Genomic DNA, 23,155 nt, shown 5'->3' on the forward strand with positions numbered 1-23,155 from the left:
GGGTGTCATGTGCAGTGGGACACTGGCTTCAAAGTGTTAAATACAGAAAGGTTGCCAAAAAAGCCATACTCAAAGTTACCTCAGTGCAGTTTCATTAAAGTATCCCCTCTGTTGTGTTTAGCTGCACAACAGATAATGCTCTAATGCTGCTAGTTTTATGTGTGATTTCAAGCATGATAAAAAAAAATGGGGAAAAAAATGGAAAGTGACACTAACATCTAACTGCCCCCCTCATATTTTAACATATTTTAGAAGCACTCTTAGGAATTACTCGAGGTCTGTTGTTGCTTTACATGAATTAAAACTTGGGATTGAAATTTACTTGCAGACTGCAGAAGGCAGTCTCATTACTGAGATGACAGCTGCTGAAAAGAAGACTTTATTTAAGAGAGGGGAAGAAAAAAATATTATTTCATTCCTGGAACTAAAAATGTTTACAGAAACTCTGCAAGAAATTCAAGCAGCGATGCAGGAAAGCGCTTTTGTTTGGAGTGGGGGACACAGCTACACTGGGGAGACAGCAGACTTCTGACTCTGCTACAGACTCCCCTGTGTGATGATAATACTAAATAAGTTTGCTGATGACACTGACTGAATTGGGAGGAGCTGTCGACTCCCTCGAGGGCAGAGAGGTCCTGCAGAGACCTTGACAAATCAGAGGGCTGGGCAGTCACCAACCATATGAACTTTAACAAGGGCAAGTGCTGGATTCTGCAGCTGGAACGGGGCAACCCTGGTTGTGTGTACAGACTGGGGAATGAGATGCTGGAAAGCAGTTGCAGGAAGGGACCTGGCAAGTTGAATATGAGTCAGCAGTGCCCTGGCAGCCAGGAGGGCCAACCATGTCCTGGGGAGCATTACACAAAGAATCGCCAGCTGGTCAAGGGAGGGGATTGTCCCACTCTGCTCTGCACTGAGGTGGCCTCACCTTGAATATTGAGTGCAGTTTTGGGTGCCACAATATAAAAAAGACATTAAGCTATTAGAGAGTGTCCAAAGGAGGGCCATGAGGATAGTGAAGGGCCTTGAAGGGAAGCCATGTGAGGAGTAGCTGAGGTCACTTGGTCTGTTCAGCCTGGAGGAGACTGAGGGGAGACCTCATTGCAGTCTTCAACATCTTCATGAAGGGAAGTGGAGGGACAGGTTCTTCACTCTTGACAGGCCCAAGTGACAGGACTTGAGGAAATGGCATGAAGTTGAGTCAGGGGTGGTTTAGATTGGATATCAGGAAAAGGTCTTTCCCCCAGAGGGTGGTTTAGCACTGGAAGAGGCTCCCCAGGGAAGTGCTCATGGCACAAAACCTGCCAGAGTTTAAGAAGCATCTGGACAATGCTCTCAGGCACACGGTGTGATTCTTGAGGTGTCCTGTGCAGGGCCAGAAGTCAGATTCAATGTTCCTGATGGTCCCTTCCAATTCAGCATATTCTACGATTCTATAAGCAAGTCACTGCTTTATAGTCTCCCACCTTATATGCTCTAATATATCCCCTTGATGTAGAAAAAAGACAGATGTACAAGTGGGAGCAAGAGCACGTTCGGTGAAAAAGTAGAGTAACTTGACCTAAAGAATGCAGAATGTGATAAAAGGTAACTAAAATGGTGATACAGAAGGGAAGAGACTGGTTACATGTCAACCCAAACCAGCTTCGGACTGTCAGGGTTTAAAAATGTTTCCAAACTTTGTCCTCTGGTAAACTCAGATCATTTTAATGTGAAAACCCACACCGCTGAAGCTGAAGCTGCCTCCAAGTGAAGATCTCTATTCTCTGAACATGTGCAGTGAATTTAAAATGTGCTGTACCTTTAAATTCAGGTAAGAGACAGCTAAGCAAATAGCAGCTAAGCTAAGTACTGATGTAGATTCATCATAGAGAACTGTAAATAATCAAACTGTATAAATATGCTTGTATTTTTGCCCTTTGGTGTGCCAGCTTTACCCTCTAGCACTCAATTTGGAGCAGAGGCATAAATAAATCAAATAGCTCAACTCTGTGTGTGCTTCTTGCACACCCGGTGAAAGAACCTGATTTTGGGACAACAATCTCAGATCCTTTGTCCATCTGTTCTAGTTTCCTTGGTTTTGTTTATATATTAAACTATATGTTTATTTAAATATAGACATAGAGTTTATATACAGTATGTAATATAAGAACTACATACAAATTATAAAAATATAATATATAGTATTTATAAAAATAGATACATATAAAATAACATACTGGATATTGCTTGACTGTGTTAATATCTCTCTCAGAATTACCAGTCAAAAGACAGGATTTATTTCATGGTATTATTTCTCCTCTTCCTGTCAAATGCATCAGGTTCTACTTTCTTGAAGCCTCAATATGATTTCCATATCAGTGCTCCCTCCTTTTCTCTCTATCTAAATCTTCAGTAAGCTAGCCTGGGTTTAGTGTTATACATCTGAAACTGGACTGTTATAAAGTACTTGGTCACGGCCTTAACATTCTTACTAAAATTCACAACCCCCCCCCCAAACCAAAAAAACCACCCAAACCCAACAAACCTCCCAAAAATTCCAGTGCCTTCACTAGGTACGGATTAGGAATGGGTACTTCGGAAAATTTCCACCTTGCTTTCCTTAAAATAAAGATACTGTTTAATTCAAGGTGCGCACACATTCTACAGAGCACTTTGAAGAAATATCAGCTTTGCTAATTGCTTATTCCAAGCTATTTTTCTTTCTTCGATCTTACTGCTTACAAGAACAAGCTGAAAAACCAAGCCCCATAAGATGAAAGTGCCTGTGGAAAAAGGCTATTTACAGAAAATGCAAAATAATGATGAAAGAAAAGGGAGTAGAGCAGAGTGATCTCTCCAGGAGCATCAAGAGCATACTATTTTTGCTTTGCACATACTTTTATCTTCCATTGCCAATCTGAATAAGCAGTTGTACAAAAACAGAGTTGGCATGCATACTGTCAAAAATAAAGGACACGATGTTTGTAGAAACCTCTTCATGGATTATTCTTCTCCCTTTCCAGAATGTGGCAATAAAGACACATGCAATGAGCTTCTCCAGGAGCCTTCCTAACACTGCACTTGTCAGCTGTTTCTGAGCAGCTCTGTAGGAAAATGTGTTCAGCCACCCGTCATGATCAGTGCTATTGCATCTCTCCTGGAGTGCTGTGAAGGCCTTTCAAGCTTGATAATGTACACAGGCAGTCACAACTGCTGGAACAACACAGTCCCATGCCTCCTTATATAAAAAGAAGTAGTGCTCTTCTGGAGCGTGCTCAGCAATGCTTCATTTCTGTCTTGGGAAATAAAGCATCCTGCTACAGCCTATCATTAAACTGCACTGGAATTAATTAATGCAAAATGAACAATGTGCCACTTTTAAAACAACACGACCTCGGAAAAGTGACTGAAACTAAGACACAATTACCCCTATTTACTAGATTGCCACTCAAGCTATATTTAAAGCCAACTTTTGAAATTTGAAAAAAGATGCAACACATGCTCAACCTTAAACAAAATGTACCTCAAATTAACTGTCTCTTTGTATCCGTTATCCAGTGATGATACTGCAAATTCAGTTTTCTTTTGAGAACTGAGGGAAGAACATCACCTTTCAAAACCAAACTAAAACCACCTCAAATATTTATTAAGAGGACAAATGACAGTGTGGAAATAAGTCACAGCCAAAGACAAGCTGCTAAATGTTATTGTGATTTCAGCTGTTGCACTCTGTTAGAGAAAGGGTAAAAATCCAACACTTCCCTGGAGGTTTTGTTCTTGTAAAAGCAGAATGAATAACTGGCCAACCTCATTGTCCTTGGAAAGCCCTCCTTTCTAGAAATCATATTCTAGTCATGAGTTTTAAGAACCTGCTACCTCTAAGGCCACATTCTTGACACTGCTATGCTTTTGCTGCTGTTATGCAGAGAAGAGTGCCTGCATAGGCTGAATCCCCTCATGGCATAAGAACCTCTGGTCCCAATACTTCTGTAAGGTACAAGGTGAGATGAGATAAAATGAGAGCAGGATATAGTGGTGAAAGAAAAGCACTTCCATGCAAGGGAGCCTGGAGAGGCTCAGGGATACAGCTAAAAGATTTGAGAAACCAGTTACTCAGATCATGTCAGCCTTCTCTCCCCTACATCAAGGGCAGAGCAGATCTGTACCACTGTGGCAGAACATTTTCCAGTTGTAATGTTAACCTACCATACCTAAAAATCAGAAATTGCACAAGCTGGTGGGCAGAACTAGTCTTGCTGGCAAGTGAAAGTCTCTGAGTGTTCCAAACAGTTATTTCTTCCATACAGGCTGACAGGTAAAAGAGACAAAAAAATAATTAACCATTTAATCAACAGAACCAGTTGAAGGTAGCATCCCTAAACTCCACTTTTAAGGCAGGCCAAAATCTTTGAGAACTCCAAGAGTATCAGAACTAAATTCTAGTGCACAGCTCCAACCTCTCATTCTTTCCTGTGACAGGTTGCTTCAGGCACTATCTTAAAAACTGTCTGAAATTTTTATTGTCAGTCTAAAGACACTGTCAGTATCATCCAGAGAACAGAAAACTTCCCCGTAGTTCTAAAAGCAAAATCTAGAGCCTGCAAATCCCCCAAAAGAACATTTGAGGCAACATCTCATTAGAAGTAAATTGTTACTCAGACACTATCCTGTATACCATCTAATTTTTCAGTTAAATATGTCAAACAACAGATCTGAAACACTATAATTTCATGCAGCATTTCCTTTTCACAAGCCTTTTTTATTGCACCCTTCGCAAAAACAACAGCTAGAAAACAATTTCCAACGACTTACAAAAAGAAACAAGGGTTTCAGGCTGTGCTATTAAGAATATTCTTTTTGTCACAAGTAGCAAGTTTACCAAGATGAGCCAACAAGAGGTGCCATGCTGGACCCTCTGCTCACCAACAGGAAGGTGCTAGCGTGGAATGTAGTGATCCAAGGTAGCCTTGGATGCCAGGACCAGGAGATGGTGGAGTTGGAGATCCTCAGGGCAGTGAGGAGGGCACACAGCAACTCATTGCCCTGGACTTCAGGAGGGCAGACTCTTCAAGGACCTGCTTGGTAGAGTCCCCAGGGACAGAGCCCTGCAGAGCAGAGGGGCTCAAGAATGCTGGCTGAATTTCAAGGATCATCTACTCCAAGCTCAGGAGTAATGCATCCCGAGGAGGAGGAAATTCAGCAAAAATGTCAGGAGCTGCTGAGCTAACTCAGAGTAAAAAAAAGGTTTCAGCAGGTGGAAACAAGGACAGGTGGCCTGGGAGAAATTCAGGGAACTTGTACAGGAAGCTAGGAAAGGTTAAAGAAGCCAAGGTCAAGTTAGAGTTAAATCTGGCCAGGGATATCAAGGATAACAGGAACAGCTTCTATAGATATGCTGCAAGCGAAAGACTTGAGATAATGTGGGCCCTCTTGGGAAGGAAACAGGAGACAAAAGGCACAACTTTCACAAGTGGTAGCAGGCAATTTCAGTGTTGGACAAAACCCCCTCCAGCATCTGTCTTTTGCAAAGGGCATTATTTATAACTTCATCTTCTCCCCAAGAAAGCTCCCCTTCATGAAAGATTCAAAGGGCCACAAACCTCATGTTCTCTGCCTTCAGGCCTTACTGATCATTAAGTTGCACTTTCTGATTTTGATTGCACTACAAGGCAATTACTATCATAGCACAGGATATCATGTAGGCTACTTTTTTTGCTATGTTACCATGTTCATTCTGAAGAAAAATAAAAGAAAAATTCATCTGAGGGTGGATGACACATGAAATGAAGCTTTCCAGTGAAAATAAGAATGGCATATGTCAACTACACCTGTAAATTTTAATTTCCACATGGTTACACTATGTTAGACACCACTTAAGTACTACTACCAGTTCTGTTCAAAGAGATTTTTCTTATGTGAAATATATGAGCAAAACAGGAAATGTGCCTCCAGGCTGGCAAGGAAAGTAAGAAACAGGTAAGACAGGTCACCTACACTAAGTAATGCAATAGTCTATAGGAAAGCCAGAAACAAAACCAATCTTCAGTACCTACTGCTGTCCCTTAACACTCACTCAAGCTTGCTTTTGCTCTGTGACAACTTTAGTTCTAGTGTACATGAAAATTTGAACTTGCCTATAACCTATTCTACAAGCAGGGGAAAATCAAATTATATCCCTTCTATTTCTAAGTTATAAGAAAACACTTTAATAAGCAATTTCTTTCTTTTAGCAAGGGAGCACAGGCTTTTCAGTACCATAAACACAACAGAAAGGGCCTGTTGTATCTTTGTTCATAAGTCAGACCTTTAAAAATGGCTTTTAATTTCTTGCTGTGAAGTATAGTTTCCCAGCAAACATTATTTTTATCTCCTGTACTACTGTGAATATAAAGATAATGGAAAACACATACAGAAATAGCAGCATGTCTGTCATCTATTTAAAACAAGAATGCTAAAAAAAGGTCTATTTATTTCAAAACTCATACTTGTTATCAGAAAATTATATGACTCAATTAACTTAGGCTCACTGCTGGCTTTGAATATAGAAGTTATTGCTGCTGCTGCTGCTATTTTTCTGCAAAACCAGTCCTCTTCCCCAGTTCAAATCTATGGCAATCTCATGTAAGAGTAGACCCCCAGCCTGCTTCTAAAAGTTTTTTAATTATTCAAATATAATAAAGCATTGAAACAGACTTCTACAGCACATGGAAACATTGCATAGCAACTTACTCTGCTGTTTGCACATAATTATGACAGCACAGAATGGCAACTCAAGTATCCAAACTGACAGCCAGTTGTGACATGTCACAGTAACAAAACAACAGCCACTTTTCTTCACTGTGCCCTTTCAATTAACAGAAAGCACTGCCAACTGCAGGGCTCAGCAAGAAAAATCACTTCTTTCATGTACAGTGCCCATGCAATTCACTTCCTACAAACTGCCTTCCAACACAGATATGGCTAAAGGCCATGTGATCCAAAAGGTCTTTGCTATGTAAGTCAAAGCCCACAGTGCCCAGTCCACTCCAAAACCCCACTTAGATCTAAGTGGTTAATAGGTTACAGATTTTGTCTCCCCACCCCTCCTGACAGACTATCTAACTTGTTTTTAAAAAGCTCCAATGACAGACATCCCAATCCGTTCCAGTATTCAAATTACCATTCGCATCTCATGCTTTACATCTAAATTTCCCTTGCTTGTTATTTATACCCGTTGCTTTTTATCCTTTTTACAGTAGACATGTAAAACAGCTTATACTTTTCCCTTCTGCAGGATTTAAAAAAAAAAACAAAACTCATGACTTCTAATTACCCAAGCTGAGATTACAATACAGCATCACTGTTTTCCATATCTCTGAAGATACTAAAACCCAGTGCAACAAGCAAAGACTGTTGCTTGGATTAATCCAGAAAACACTCAAGCCACTGGATGGAATCCCAACTGATGGTTATCTCAGCAAAATGCAGAAAGATAATCAAGGACAAGGAAACCCATTTGCACATTTATCAGGACAGGAGAGAAGCCTCAGATGCTTTTCTGGAGTAAAGCTGCCAGTCAGATCAACTTCTGACTTGCCTGATTATTCTTTTAACTTTCAGACAAGGAGCTGTTGTAAATCAGGTTATTTTGTTTAAGGAACTGTTTCTCATAATCCCTCTCAGTTGAACAGACAGTGTAACTCCCTTTCCAATAGGTTATGCTTGCACACACTTTAAAAGAAATGAATGCTGCTCTCAGTTATATTAATTTTGTTCTTACTCTTGCACCCTGTACGCAGTATTTATTACTTACTCAAGGCCATTTAAAAGCTACTTTAAGTCTGGTAAAATCTTACCTACTCTGTCCACATATATTTCAATTAAGACAATTGATAGACTCCTATTATCACATCAAATATAACATTAATATTCTCAAATCTTGCCAAAAATAATTTCTGGATAAAACATTTCTTCATGGAAAGTACATCACCAAGGAATGACAAAACAAAAGGCAGTTGAGCATCATTCCAAAGACAGATGGCATGAACAATGAAAAGGAATGGAGATCTAAAACCAAAAACCATGAGAGATTTGGTTCACAGCTGATATTCAGAACTTCTGGTTCCACCCTTTGTCCTAAGCCTCTAAATAAGGCAACATGTAAGAGTATTATTATTAAAGGACACTATTTATTTCCCTAACGTGGAGTATCTGGGGTTTTTTTCAAAAGAGACAGTGATGGAAACTATATATTGATCTGTATCTTGCAAATCTTGCATCCTGCTCCTAAACCTACACAGCCCTGTGTTGCAATGAACCCTGAAAAACTGGCAGATAGAAGGACTCTGCTTTATACATTTGGTCCTGTTCTGGGCTGGGACATCTCACTCCCTCTTTGACAACAATTCCATTTAAATGGCAACCTTTTACTTTCTCTCCAAACCAAGTAAACACTCGATTTCACAGATCTTTAGGCAGCAGCTCTAATTTTGTTGTCAAGAGACAGGTTCACTTTTTCCTGTCTCAAACAGGGAGTTGTTTGACCACGTTCCAAGAAAAATGCAATCAGACATAAGTTCTGGAGAGAAAAATCAGTGTTTGCTTAGAGGTGTGCAGTGAATAAGAAAGTTGTTTCAAAGAGATGAAAATCTGAATATGAGATTTTAATATTTCCACAATGCAAACTCCTGACACAGAATAAGTGCATTCAATAATTAGGAACATGTTATTTCTTCTTAGTTTTGTCACATAAATGATTTAAAAAGGATTGAAGGAAAATCTGCTGTTCCAACAGTATATGACAGTGCATGGTAGTGGACAGACAGAATGTGATCCCTTCCAAAAAGGACATGACTAGTGAACTTGGTGGTGGAACACAAGACGGTTATCTCAGCTCTGAGTGAAACTAAAAGAAACTCAAACAAAGATGTTTTAAAGCAAGTACCTCATCTGGACACATGTGTAACAGTTAAGAGTTATACAGGCAATGTTTTGCAGAACTGTTTGGTAGTAAAGCTGTAGTAACGTGATAGTCATCTCTACTCACTTAAAACTGCACAAGTCAATGGACAGTCACTTTATTTTATAGTGATAAAAGGGTGTTAACATTCATATTAAACAAAGAGACCTGATCTGTCAGAATGGGTACTGATTCATGTTGATACCTTCGCTCTCAGATCATGGTCAGAAAGGACAGAAGCCTCCTTTACAAAGCAGCAGCTAGACTAGTCTAGTTTTTCAATAATAAAGTAGGTAAATATTAATTACAAATGAAGGTTTTGATAATAATCCTTAAAGGAACATAAATCTAATAGGCAATTTCACCTGTAGGTAAGTAAACAACAGAAGGTTACAGTAAATGGGGTTACATCAGGCTGGCAATCAGTCACTAGCAGGCTCAATTTTAGGGCCAGCACTCTTTAATGTTTTTATAAATGATTTGGATGCAGGATCATTAAATGTACATCAAATAAGTTTGCCAGTGATATGTTAGGAAAAGGTTCTTCATTGAGAGAGTATTCAGTCACTGGAACAGGCTTCCCACAGAAGTGGTCATGGCACCAAGCCTGCCAGAGCTCAAGGAGCATCTGGACGATGCTCTTAGTGAATGGTTTAGTTTTACCTTGTCCTGTGAAAAACCGGGAGTTAGACTAACTGATCCTTGACAAAAAGGTCTTAGGAATTCATTTATTTTACTAGTAGAGTTATACAACTTCCTAATTGTAGTTTTGTCTGAAAAATAACCCAATCACTTTACTAGTTTCCCTACTGTAGCTGTATGCGAATAATTTTAATGTGAAAACTGTATCTGCAGGCATTTGCCATTTTAGAGTTACACAAAATTACCTCTGAATAAGCTATTATTTGCTCAACAGAGAAAACAAGGCCCCAGTGGACAGAATGACAAGAGTATGTAATGCAGCTGAAACAGGATACCAGACTAAATCCTACTGCTATAACATTGACTTAACAAAGAATTGTTAAATAATTGCAAGGTCAATATAAAATATTGATAATTCTTTAAAGTCCTTGAAAAGATCTGCAATGCTTACCTCAATGACTCTTGCTTCAAAATCTTCAAAAGTTTCTGTTGGGAGAAAAACAGGGTGTTACATTTCCTTGTGTTACCTCCCTGTGAGCACATCTCCCTGAAGCTGCTATAACTTAAAAAAGACAAACTTTTATGTAACTGTAATTTATAAAGCAATCTCACCAGTAAGTAGAAAAGGTAAGATAAAAATAATTTGAACAAGCATATCTGAAGTGAGCTTTATTAGTTGCTTCCTTCTAAAAAGGTTTTTTTACTTGACTCTGTTCAGTCTTTTAGAGCAAATTCTGTGAAAAAACAGCATACACCTCTTATTTATAAAGCATATTTTTTTCCCTTTCTTCAGTAAAATCAGGTTATGTGAAGGCAACTAGCTCTAAAAAATAATAAATCATGTTAATATAACCTCTCAGAAACTGTAATACTACTTGCTACAATTACAATACAGCTCCTGTTAGAATGAAGAGATTATCATCATTAAATATGTTAGTTGTGCTCTACTGGGGACCCCAACCTCCAATTGCAATCAATATTTCAGCTTTTAAAGTACCATACATGCAGGGAAGTAAGATGGAACAGTCTCCCAAGACTGCAGAACTTAAATAACCAGAGTAGCAGAGAGGAAGAAAAATACATTTTTTTTAATGTGAAGCAAGACATACAAATTTAACTGCTTTGCTTGGACATCACACAGAAAGCAAAGCTTTCCTTAGAATATGTTGAATACTTTGATTACAAGCTAAACTATACATCCTCTCCACATTCAATCTGAAACTTTCTTTTGGAAATCACTTTAACCCCCCACTTACATTGAAGCATTTTTGTTAAATTGTATCTGATATTCTTCCTAATTCTTTCCAATCACAGCAACACTATGAAAAATATCTATCCACAGTGTGTTATAAAAAGAGAATGCTTTGAGTTTTCACTAGCTGGCAGTAGACTTGCCTTCTTGTCTAAATACTGCTCTAAAACTGCAAATTACCCCCAAATTTCATACATACTGAGCAAAGGCTGTAAATTGTTAAAATCACCAAATGGGTCACTTCCTTTATAACCAAAGTATTACCCAATATTCTTCTTGATATTTTGAAGCTTGTATTAGACAATCAATCAATCCCTTTGATTCAAAGAAATCTGGGGTTTGGACTAGATGACCTTTAAAAAGTCCTTTCCAACACAACCTATTCCTTGATTCTATGATTTTATGAAATTGCAAGTACTTCTTGATACACGCTTTTATGAAATTCCAGGAAAAGGAAGAAAAGGATAAAATCAAACAATACATAACCACTTCAAATAACCAAGCATAACCTAGCCAGACTTTGTTTTTAATTCTCTTTCAAATCTGCCTGAAAAAAGCCTTTGCCACCAAAGACAATTATTGCATAATTTATTTTGTCTATTAGCAATTAAAGTGTTTTGCATTGTAAAAAAAAATGATCACTTCTATGTTTTATGTTCAAATCTTTTCACCACAGTGGTAATGAAACACTGAGCACGTTCAGGTGAATGTTAAATATTCAGCTCTAAGTGGTGAACATACCCTGTTCACTACACAGAAAGTGAGTTTCTGCTCTGCCATTGTAAGGGCAAAGAAGTAAAACGTTTTTCAAATGTCTTACAACATTTTAGGGAAGCAAAGAGCAAGCAAAGAGCTTTGGGTGTGACATGGGCATCTACGTGTACTACCTCCAGACAAGTCAAATGAGAGAGCACAAAACCAGGCAAAATGCAGCCCAGTCAGACCTTATTCACAGGTCTTCACACAGTGCAAGAAAAGTCAGCAAGTTAGGCTTGGCTTTCAGCAGTCCCATCAGCATTTCTCAATACCCATTTTACAGAAGCAGGCAAGAATGCATCAAACAACGGACACTGCCAAAAAGATGCTGTTTTCTCTGAGTTTCTGTTTCAAAACCTGATTACCACATCTAAATATAAATTGCAATTATATTTGTTTCCTTTTAAGCAATTGAGAACATACTTAAAATTTATGTATACATTTTCCACAAGAATCCTATTATCAGTTTGGTTGTGGAAATGCACTGACTTTGAAAACAGTGGACAGTGGAGTAAATTGCAACATCTTGGTGTAAGAAGCAGAATAGATAAGAGATCCTTACAAACTCCTGCTTTTCCAACTTATCTCATTAACAAGAGCATTTCAGTATAACATAGAAGACCAGTGCCAATTTGAGCAGTTAATACTTCTTTTATCTGGTGTAGTTACAGTGAGATTCTGGAGAAAAGCTAATAAATGTATAAGAGTATAGAACTGGGAACTCAGTCCTTCACCAAACACTCCTTTATCATTTACACATAACCTCCAAGATGATTATAAACATGATCATCTTGGCACCATTTTAGAGATCAGTTAGTCTACACCAAGTAGACTTTTAGCTCACAGCAGAGGATATGAAAGCCAACAGGCACTCTGTTCCCTCTCTGAAGCCTCTTCAGTTGCAAAAAAACATTGTAAACTTGTGAGAAATACAGTTTTATTTCTAAGTGAAAAACACTTTTCTTTCCCTACTCCTAGCTAGCGCAATAAGTAAAGGTGTAGTGGAAGAAGAATCTCCTGAAAGAATTTAGCATATACAATCAGAATATGTCCCCCAGTGTTTTTCTATAACACACCGGTCATTTTCAACCAAATTTGTCAGATGTTGAAGGCTAACAACATTGAGGTTTCAACAAACCTCTTGCACCTGTTTTCACTATAAAATACAAATGCTGCTAGGGGAAAGCTGTATCGTATACTTAAGCTCCATCTGTTACTAGAGAATCTAATACCAGAATACTAGGAAGAGCTGAACTGCAGAATCTCAATCAGAACACGTTCTTGCTTAGACAGCAGGAATCCAGTCATGCCATTGCCTCAGGTCAAAAGGATTCACTGGGTTTGGCAGTTTCAGGTCTGTTCCTCCTGTCACGTTGACTGTGCTTTGCATACAGCCAATGTCCCAATTTCTCTGCAAAATCATTAATTCTCTGAATAAAAAGACGCTGAAATAACTGTGGGGACCTGAAAATCCCCAATATTTTTAACAGATTGAAAGGGAATTGGTATATACTAATCAGGAACTGCTTTTTTCTCATGCACATTTATAATACAAGCTGACAATTTCATTTTCCTATTTTGATTGCAGTACCCTTTCCTCTTTTTGGCAGAACTTGACCTGACTAGAACAGCTTCCACGCAGCCAACTTTAATGCAAGTAATCTACATCAATAGTATCAGCCAAAAGCAAAATCAAGGAAAACACCAGAAGGCAAAATTCATAAATGCATAAACATTGTTTGCAACAGCTGTCACTTCTTTTAGTGGAATAAACTATACACAGTCTTGTGTTCGCAGTATGGAACTAGAACCATGACATTTTCTTGACTTGCTATATATTCACCACTGACTTATGGGGAATTTGGAACAATTAATTAATTTCTCAGATTTTCTATTTTTACATTGAAAGGTTCGGTGACAGCCCGCCAAATCCATTGTCACATCACTGTCTTCCATGGAATATGTGCTTTCAAGGTAACAGAATGAAATGCAGGGAAGTAAATACAGGAAATCTTTCAGTTGTAGACTGCAGTATTATGTTGATATTAAAATGGAACGAATTGCTCGTAAAATTGAAGACAACCAGAAAATATTCAAAGAGATTGGTGGGAAAGACCTCCTTAATTCCCAAGGTAAATCTGAGGGAAGCAGTGTATCTCAGACTCTATAGCAACAGACACCACAGACTCATGTATAAAGCAATGGAACAGAGAAGCAGCAGAGAGAAACAATGGCGTGAATTTTTAAAGCAGAAAGCTACAAAAATGCCACGGTGACTTCAATCCACATGCACAAAGGCACGAGATCACACTGGAAAGACAATGCTCTAACCACCCCGTGACTCGGTTCAAAGCACGTCAGGGTTTTTAATTAGCGCCCAGTAGAATGTAAACAGAAAACATTCACAGGCAGAAAGAAATTAGTTAACAAAGCACCAGGCAGGCTGCGGAGCACAGGTGACTGCAAGATGATCAGACAACAAGATAACTGTGATTCCATGCAAGTAATTTTCCTTTTATGTTGACTTGCTGCAATGTAAGTTCCAAGGTGCAAGCTTGCACTGGGAGAACATATTCCTGGGCAAAGAGAGCTCTGAAAACATGAACAAGCCTAACACCTCAAACAACTGCAACAAGCCTGAAACAATAGTGCTAGAAAACATCAACTGTCTTTCTTAGCTCATCTTGCTAAAAAAGCCTACAGAGAGACATCAGTAAGCATACAAGTTCTGCAATAAAAACTCAGCCCCACAGGAGTTAACAAGTCTTTTTTATGTTTAGTTGAAAAAGATCAGGCTTCTAAATGTTAAAACGACTACAGAATTTAGAGTAGTTTAAATAACAGCATTATAAAAAAAGTCTCCTCTCTGCTCTATGTAAAGAACCTCTAGTTTCACTATGGCATTTAACTACTGGAGAAATAAATAAATAACTTTTATAGTTATAATAGTTAGCGTTATAGTTATTTATTATAGCTTCTTCTAAAAGCTACATTCAAACTACACAATCTTTAACCATATTTCATTATTTGAACTAGAATCAAAAAAAAAAGCCTGATTTATCCCATAGGATCCTTTAAGAAACTATTAAAAAACCACAGCTACATTTCATACTCAGTACAATTGATGTTGAACACAGAAAAATATTTCCATAGTTCAAGACTCCTATAACAGTCTATGACATAATACAGTATTCTGTAATACAGCATAACATCATACAGTCTATAACATACTACCACAGTGAAACTAAGAAGTGTTTTAACAAATTTCACTTGTGTTAACCTGTTCCTTGATTTAGCTTACTTATGTATGGGCATATAAAAGAGAAGTACAAAACTGATTTTCAATCACAGGAAAAGCCTGGATCTCACTTTCTCCAAGCCCCTTATCAGAAAGGTTAAGTAAAAGGAAGACAGATAATTGGTTTTCTTACCTCCATTAGGACCTGGGTCAGGAGGATCCAGAAGGACACCTCCCCAACACCTTCCACTCCATCCTCCCTCTCTTTTAACTTTTATTTTTCTTTTCTTCTCCCAGGTATCTCTCTGCTGAACAATTTCAGCCTGAATTCTGTCTCTTTCTTCTTTTTTTCGTTGAGTAACTGCCTGGACTTTCCCAGTTTGTATCACAGGAGCATTAAGACCAGGCCAGAGGAAACCCGAACGTCCTTAAAAATAACAGAGAATAATTATGTTTTATTCCAAATTAAGACTGAAACTCTGCACTCTGGGAAAAAGTAACAAAATGGTAAATTCTCGCATATTTCAAGTACATTTTATGATGCAGAATTTATAACATTAAATAATCATATAAAGATTTTTTGTTTAAAGGTAAAAATATCTCAAGCAGTTCTGATACCACAGAAAGGAACAGAAATTTGTCAATTTATTAAATCAAGAAACACTACACACAAAAAGGTCAAGATGTCTTCAGCTCCTTATTTGTGAATCTACCTTCACCAATCTCCTGGCCTCTGTTGAGATTCTTCCTCAGCTTTTTCTTCCTTCTCTTTCCTCTTCCTTTCTTTACTCCTGCACCAGTCTCTGCCAAAGCTCCTTTCCATAGCTGTTCAGCTGTCGCTGAAATAAAAAAATCTTCCATAAGTAATGTACAAGTACAGCTTATATTGGAAACCAAAGCTGAACAAAAAGTACCCCAAACTTCAAATTTGCTTGATCTTTGCTTTACTGGAACTTAAACTGTAGGATTACTGCTGTGCTACCAAAGTAATTTCCTACTATATGCATAGGTATTTGATGCAAAGATGTGCCTCTGCTCCTGACAATCCTGCGATCAGACAGGCCCACAGCCAAATGCACTTTTTTTACATGGATTTTCGACATTGGTTTAAAGGTAAATATTCCTAACAAGTAACCAGTAAGGTCATTAAAAGAAGGTCATTCATTAGTAACTCAAGAGCAGCAATACCTGGAAGCACTTATCCAAGGACAACGATCAATGACAATCAGCTTGAATCAGCCCTAAAAATATCCAGGGGTAAGCCTGCTTTAAAAAGCCACAAAGCACAGAAAGTTAACCAAAACATAAATCTGCTGCTGTTCTCATGTTCTGAAAATACAACATCCCCCTTATTGCCTTATTTATACAAAATGCAAAACGAATGTAAGGCAGAAGGAATGTAAAACACTTCAAAGAGCCTCATCACAGAGCTCAGGCTTTGGTCAGGCCTCCTCACACAGCGGCTGTGTACAGGACCGTGCGCTGTCTCAGTGTTTCACCCAACACAAGAGCATGACTTAGGAAGCATGTATTTAGTAGTTAACTTCAAACTACTATTCACCCAGCTGATGGAAATGCAGGACACCATGGGAACTTAGACAAAGTACACCAAAAGGAAGCTGATGATGTGAAAAGACACCACAGATGATTATTTCACAGAATCACAGAATGGGTCAGGCTGGAAGGGACCACAGTGGGTCATCTGGCCCAACCTCCCTGCTCAAGCAGGGTCATCCCAGAGCACATTGCACAGGATTGTGTCCAAACGGTTCTTGAATATCTTCAGTGAGGGAGACACCAGAACCTCTCTGGACAATCTGTTCCAGTGCACAGTCAGTCACTGCACAGTAAAGAAGTTCTTCCTCATGTTCAGGTGGAACTTCCTGTGCATCAGTTTTTGCCCATTCCTCTTGTCCTGTTGTCTGGCACCACCAAGCAGAGCCTGGCTCCATCCTCTTGGCACCCTGCCTTCAGACACTGATAGACATTGATGGGGTCCCCTCTCAGTCATCTCTTCTTGAGACTGAACAGGCTCAAGTCCCTCAGCCTGTCCTCATATGAGGGATGCTCTAGTTCCTTGATCAACTCCTGCTCCAGGAGTTCCTTGTCTTTCTTGTCCCGAGGAGCCCAGAACTGGACACAGCACTCCAGATGTGGCCTGACCAGAGGGGCAGGATCACCTCCCTCGACCTGCTGGCAATGCTCTTCCTAATGCACTCCGGGATACGACTAGCATTCTTGGCCACGAGGGCACTGCTGGCTCATGGACAGCTTGTGGTCCACCAGGACTCCCAGGTCCTTATCCCTAGAGCTGTCTTCCAGCAGGACAGCCTCCAGCCTGTACTGGTGCTTGGAGTTATTCCTCCCCAGGAGCAGGACCCTGCACTTGCCCTTGTTGAATTTCAGGCAGTTCTGCTCTGCCCATCTCTCCAACCTGACACGGTCCTTCTGAAGGGCTGCACAGCCCCTTGGGGGATTGACCACTCCTCCCAGCTTTGTGTCATCAGCAGACTTGCTGAGGAGGCATCTGCCCCTTCATCCAAGTCACTGATGAATAAGTTAAACAATATTGGGCCCAGTATAGAACCTTGGGGGACACCACTACTGACAGGCCTCCAACTAGACCCTGTGCCACTGATTATGACTCTCTGGGATCTGACATTCAGCCAGTTCTCAACCTCACTGTGCACTCATCCAACCCACACTTGTTCAGTTTCCTATGGGGATGCTGTGAGAGACAATATGGAAAGTCTGGCTGTAGTTGGGGTAGACAATACACACTGCTCTCCCTTCATCCATCCAGGTAGTTGTTTCATCATAGAAGGCAATTAGGCTGGTAATTTTTCATTCTGTTAGTCCAGACAAGAAGGTTTTCACCACAGAATACAGAAGTGTCACCATTGTTCTATTTGCAGATTAATGCTGTTACGTGTTTAACCTGGGGGAAATGTTACTATGACAGTTTAAATCTTGTCTTCTCTGATCTGTGTATTTAAAAGTAAAAAAAAAAAAAAAAAAAAAAAAAAAAAAAAGGCAGTAAACACTTTTAACCAGAGGAATTAAAGTAACCACGCTCAAATTGCTGCAGCTTCCCATCAGCAGTTCATTCTTGTTCAATTAGTGCACTTGGGAGATCCTGTCCCACAGACTGGCAAATGCATTGGAACTGGAAAAGCTCTGCTATGCTGACAACATGGGGAGGTGTCAACAGGAGCTATCCAGGATGCCCAAAGGTACCACTAAGTGCCCAGGTTCATTTTTGTATTGACTAAGTTTGTTTAAGGTGTCAAGGTGGCCCTTCCAAGGGTATGATGAACACCTTTTCACTCAAAAATCCTTTTCAAAGTGGAAGCACAACTGACTCCTTTTTGAGAATCCAAAGCTCAGTACACCAGAAAGCAAGTACACACAACTCTGCAAGTCAAGAAGCTACAAAACAGTATTCCTTCATGACAGCCAAGAGCAGTATGGCCTCCAAAGTCACTACATACCCAAGTAACATACTGTACAAATAGTACAACTAGGTAAAATATTTAATACAGATTTCAGTTGTATTGCAGACAAGTGAAAATCTGTGTATTATAGACAAGTAGAAATGCCCATGGATAACAGCAATGTTTATCACACTTCTTATATGCTGTGAGGCAAGAGTTGAATTTGCTCCTGGTAGGCTTTAGCTCTCAAAAAAAGAATTTTTTGTCCTTTTTGAGAATTACATGCCCTTTTTGAGACATTCAAGTGAAACCTAATGTCCAGAGGTTTATAAGTAAAAAAAAAAATATCCCACAAACAGCAGTTGTATCAAATGGCTTGAAACCAGTGTCTGAAATGTCAGGCACTGAAAAACCTTCCAGCTGATTATGACTAACTGATGCATGAGCTAAATGCAGGGGATGGGAGGGGGAAGCCAACAAAAAACCCCACCAAAAAACCCAGAACTTATATAGAAAGGCATTACCTCCTTACCATCAATTTTTTTCAGGAAAAAAAGGTAAGGTAAGTAGGTAAGGCATGATTCAGTAATTCCACATTCTTAAGTGAACTGTGTGACTGTTCCATGACTTGGAAGGCTGATCATCAATCCTGTTAAGCTTCTTAGCTTATTCAGAAAGCACTGTGTGACTAGCAATTATTTTTTTTTAAATTATAATCCTGCTAGCCTGGAAATATGGAAATACAATAAAGGTATTTACATTTTTCTTTGCAAGGTTATTTTTAAGCTGGAACAGTTCCCCAGTCTGCAGTTTGTGTGGCCTGACAAAGGGTCATAACAGCTACAAAGGAGGCTGCAGAGGGGCAGCAACAAGCGGTTGAGAGAAAAGAACAAGCTCTTGAGCTGGTAATACAATCAAAAAAAATTCTGCACTTCGAGCTGCACTCTAAATTCATTTACAATAAGATCACTTTAATTACAACAGAGGAAATTAGCAGAGGTCACAGAGTAAGGAGATTGCCTTGTACCAAAGGAGACTAGGCAATGCCAACAGATACAGCAAGAAGAGGTCAGACCGAGTCAAGTTTTGGCCTCAAGCACTGCACAAATTCTGACAAAATTAGAATCAGACGAAAACATCACATTTGGTACCAAAGTGCAGTTCATCTAATCAGTCTATAATAATATCATCATGTGTTCGGAAAGCAGCTGAATTTAATGAAACACATCAGAACCCTACAGGCTACAGAGCTGAGTTCTTTATAAGATGGCAGATATCACACTGATTTTAAGACGAAGTGACAAGAATGGAATATGAAAGGGATAGGCTGTCATCAAGAAGATTACAATGGTGGGGACATTGCTTTTGACAGACAGACAACACAGCAATGGAGAAAAATAAAAATCTGACTATAAGAAAGGTCAATCTGACTTGGCAGCAAAGCACCAAGGTGATTAGAGAGCATATACATAGGCAGGAGAAACGTCTTGAAGTGGAGGAAATAACTCCAACCAGATGTGAGGATCACTGTACTGCTTTTCACATTTACAGAAATGTTCCAAAATGAAGACAGTACAGTAGATGTGCAGTCTCCTAGTGATTTATGGCCTTACTTTATTTTGCCTTTGTAAAATAGGATGCATGCAATGCATTCCTCGAGGGCTAAAATAGAAACCATCATAAAAGCCACGACACATTCCTAGTCAGTTACCAAAAAGCACATAGCTACTAAGGGGGGGGGGGAAGTGTCATATATAAGATTTTACTTAAGAAAGAGATCCATTACTGAATTTAGCTGAAAGCATGCTTTATGCCAGCTGATCACTACCAACCACTAAGAGAGTCTGTATGACATCACTCAATTTTGCTTAATGTACACAAAATATATTTGTAATATTTTGAAAAGGATTTGGGTTTGTGTCTTTTTATACTATCCCTGAATATCAGGAATAAGCCAAGTGTTCACTTCAGATTAATATTAGATCACACCTGAGTAATTCACAAGTACTACCAAAAGACTTGCTATAAACCATATCAGAAAACAGTACTGAAGCTAAAAGCAGGTTTCTTTTGTCTCCTGAAAGATGAGTTCCCAGTTTGCTTAGAATACAAAGAAAGACAAAGAGCAGTAAGTTGGAAAACTGAAAGGAGTAAAAGGAGAAGAAAGAATCAATTTTGTAAAACAGCTAAGTAAGCAGTTGTATAATTGTAACTCCCCACATCCTTAATGCTAAACCAGCAAAACTCTTCTTACAATACTGATAATGACGAGGTAACTCAATAATTATTTATCTGCAATGTTCATGCTTAAAGAAAAATTCTTTAAAAACTGAAAAAATATGTATTTTTTTCATTCTGATCCTCAAGTTAGATTTAGCAGTCAAAATGAACAATTTAATCCAAAGAAAACTCACATAGGACTATGAAAACATGAAATGTAATTAAGGAGCAGCCTTTCAGGAATTGATGTTTCTGAGAAAGAACACAGAGAATTATACTAAGCACAACTGCTTCCAGTACTCAAAGCATCTAGAGATAAAAACACGTTACTAGAGTACAATTTTATATTGTTGGTCTAAATGATTCTCCCTTGATTGTTAAAATATGGTTTTATAACCTCTGAAAAATCATCATCTTCTTTATCCTGTATTCTAACCTAAGAGGAAACATCACCCAACAACAGAGAAATTAGGTTCTTCTTTTCAAGGCCAGGTTGGATGTGGCTCTGAGCAGCCTGGTCTAGTGGAAGGTGTCCCTGGCCACAGCAGTGGTGTTGGAATGAGATGATCTTTGAGGTCCCTTCCAACCCAAACCATTCAATGGTTCTGTGATTGCTTCCCAGGGGTAGTTAATGGAATTAATACTGTGAGTAGGAGAGCATAATTTTTATATAGCCCCAGCATCAAATAAAGTTCTTTATTCTCACATACAATTGGATACACAGGGGATGTTGAGAAAATTATGCTGGCTGGTTTAGATGACTGGGGTCAAAGATAACTCCCAGTGCTGGGAGACAGCCAAACCAATAAATGAAAACTGAACTGCTTCCCATAACGAGGATGGTGAAAAGGGGAAAGGAGGGAGGGACAGAAGCCTGGAATAAGAAGATCATTTTAAATTATTTCATTACAAACTCACTGAAATATGTCATAGGACAAGAATAAATCCCTGTGTATGTCTTTGTGTCAGAATTGGAGGAGACAACTATCTGGATAAGGCTCACAGATTGCCTAGGATAATTGCAATTCCTCCTATTTAAATGAATTCCTTCTATTTAAACCAGTTAAAATATTAAAAATAATAGTTATGTTGAAGGTATAGGTGACCCTACTAACGAGAGCATAGTATTATTTTTAGAAGTAGGATGAAAGATAAATAAGCATTCACTAACAAGATAGAAAAGTATAGTCACCTTTCTCAGTCACAAAGCACTGTCATTTGGTTGACATTTCATTTGAAAACTGTCACATAAAACGGTCATATCTGCATTTTAAATGTTACCACTTCTAAAGCAACTGCACTGCTAGAGGATATGAGTGATTTATACTGTTTGTATCTACTTCATTTGAATTTCGAAGATTTTATTTTTTACTTCTGTTAGAGAAACTGTTCTTAGAATAACTGTACTTTGAAATATAAACCCCTCGGTCTCCTGAATCTCATGGCTACTATCTCTGCTGAACACCTAAAGGAGGTACACTTTAATTTTTCCAGGTTGTTACATCTTATTAGATAAGCCAATAGTTTTCAGTAGTAAAAATAACTTGTTTAAAAATAACTTAATTTTATTAAGTCAAGCAGCACAGATGCCATCACAACAAATATTTTTTAATTCAGTCATTACCAAGACATCTGGAAAAATTTCTGGTAAAACAGAGCTCATCTAGAGTCTGTGAATATGAACATAAACCTAATTAAGGAAACAATCTAGCCTACAAATTGTAATCACATTGCAATCATCTGTGGTGCCTAAATTTAAGATAAACAAAATATCAACAGTGCTTAGCTTCTTACATATTCTTATCTTGTTATTGCTTGTCTAAATGAGTTTTTCCTGCAGGTGGCATCCTTAGAAAACCTTTACCATGCAGAGCTTGTGGTTCACACTGCAGCCTTTTGCAAGTCTTTGGAGACCTCTCCACCTTCAGTTATTTGACATCAGTCAACAGTGAAAATTTACTGGATAAGAGTAACAGACAGGCAGCATGACTGTTTAAACCCCATTTCATTAGCAAATGTAAAGAAAAAAAATACAGTATTCTGTCACTCAGATGTTGAGAATAGGAAGACACCACCAGTTCTGAAATCCTGATTTTGCAAAGCTCTTAAATTCTATGCATCATGAACATTCAAAGAACTTAGACTCTCAAATTGTTGCATTTATCTCCTCCAGAGATTCTGTCCTTACTATTCCTTCTATTCCCCTGTGGGTAGGATAAGGAACCACAAAGCAGGTGAGATGGCCCCTCAGTTATCTCACTTCACAGTCCTGAGCGCAAATTGAAACAGTCATCATTTCTCAATTTTGTTAAGCATGGGTGTAATTCCTTTCAGGACTGGAAGAAAATACTGCAGCTGACCAGACAATTAGCAGGACATTATCAACAGTTTTTGTTTAACACATTATTGCATTTCAGTTATTTCATTTTTGAGACAGCACAGCTTGAACTGTACATCTTGCCTGTGGCTTAAAAATAATTTAGAAAATAAACACACAAGTATATTCACAATGAAGGACTAGGAAAGAGGGGTAGGTGCTTCCCCCTTCCATCCAATGACATATATTAGATGGATTCACTGTGACATAAAACAAACCCTTGCTTGCTATTAAAAGATAATAAACTGACTTTGTGCATGCACTTCTGTCAATACCTCTAGTTGCAACTATAATTTTAGGAGATAGAAAAAAAGTT

General features: G+C 38.7%; 1 protein-coding gene across 1 annotated transcript in view; it reads right to left on the reverse strand.

The window, feature by feature from the left end:
• The window catches only part of MRPS5 (mitochondrial ribosomal protein S5), a 113,573-nt gene that overhangs the window by 14,469 nt on the left and 75,949 nt on the right, over positions 1-23,155 (reverse strand). The window contains exons 4-6 of the mRNA XM_029964877.1: positions 15,522-15,647; positions 15,002-15,235; positions 10,014-10,048 (exon numbers count right to left, since the gene is read on the reverse strand). Coding sequence (XP_029820737.1) covers positions 10,014-10,048; positions 15,002-15,235; positions 15,522-15,647 — 395 coding nt within the window. The remainder of the gene's footprint in view (positions 1-10,013; positions 10,049-15,001; positions 15,236-15,521; positions 15,648-23,155) is intronic.

Source organism: Manacus vitellinus, unplaced genomic scaffold (assembly GCF_001715985.3).
Source record: "Manacus vitellinus isolate BGI_N305 unplaced genomic scaffold, ASM171598v3 scaffold_81_pilon, whole genome shotgun sequence".
NCBI lineage: Eukaryota > Metazoa > Chordata > Aves > Passeriformes > Pipridae > Manacus > Manacus vitellinus.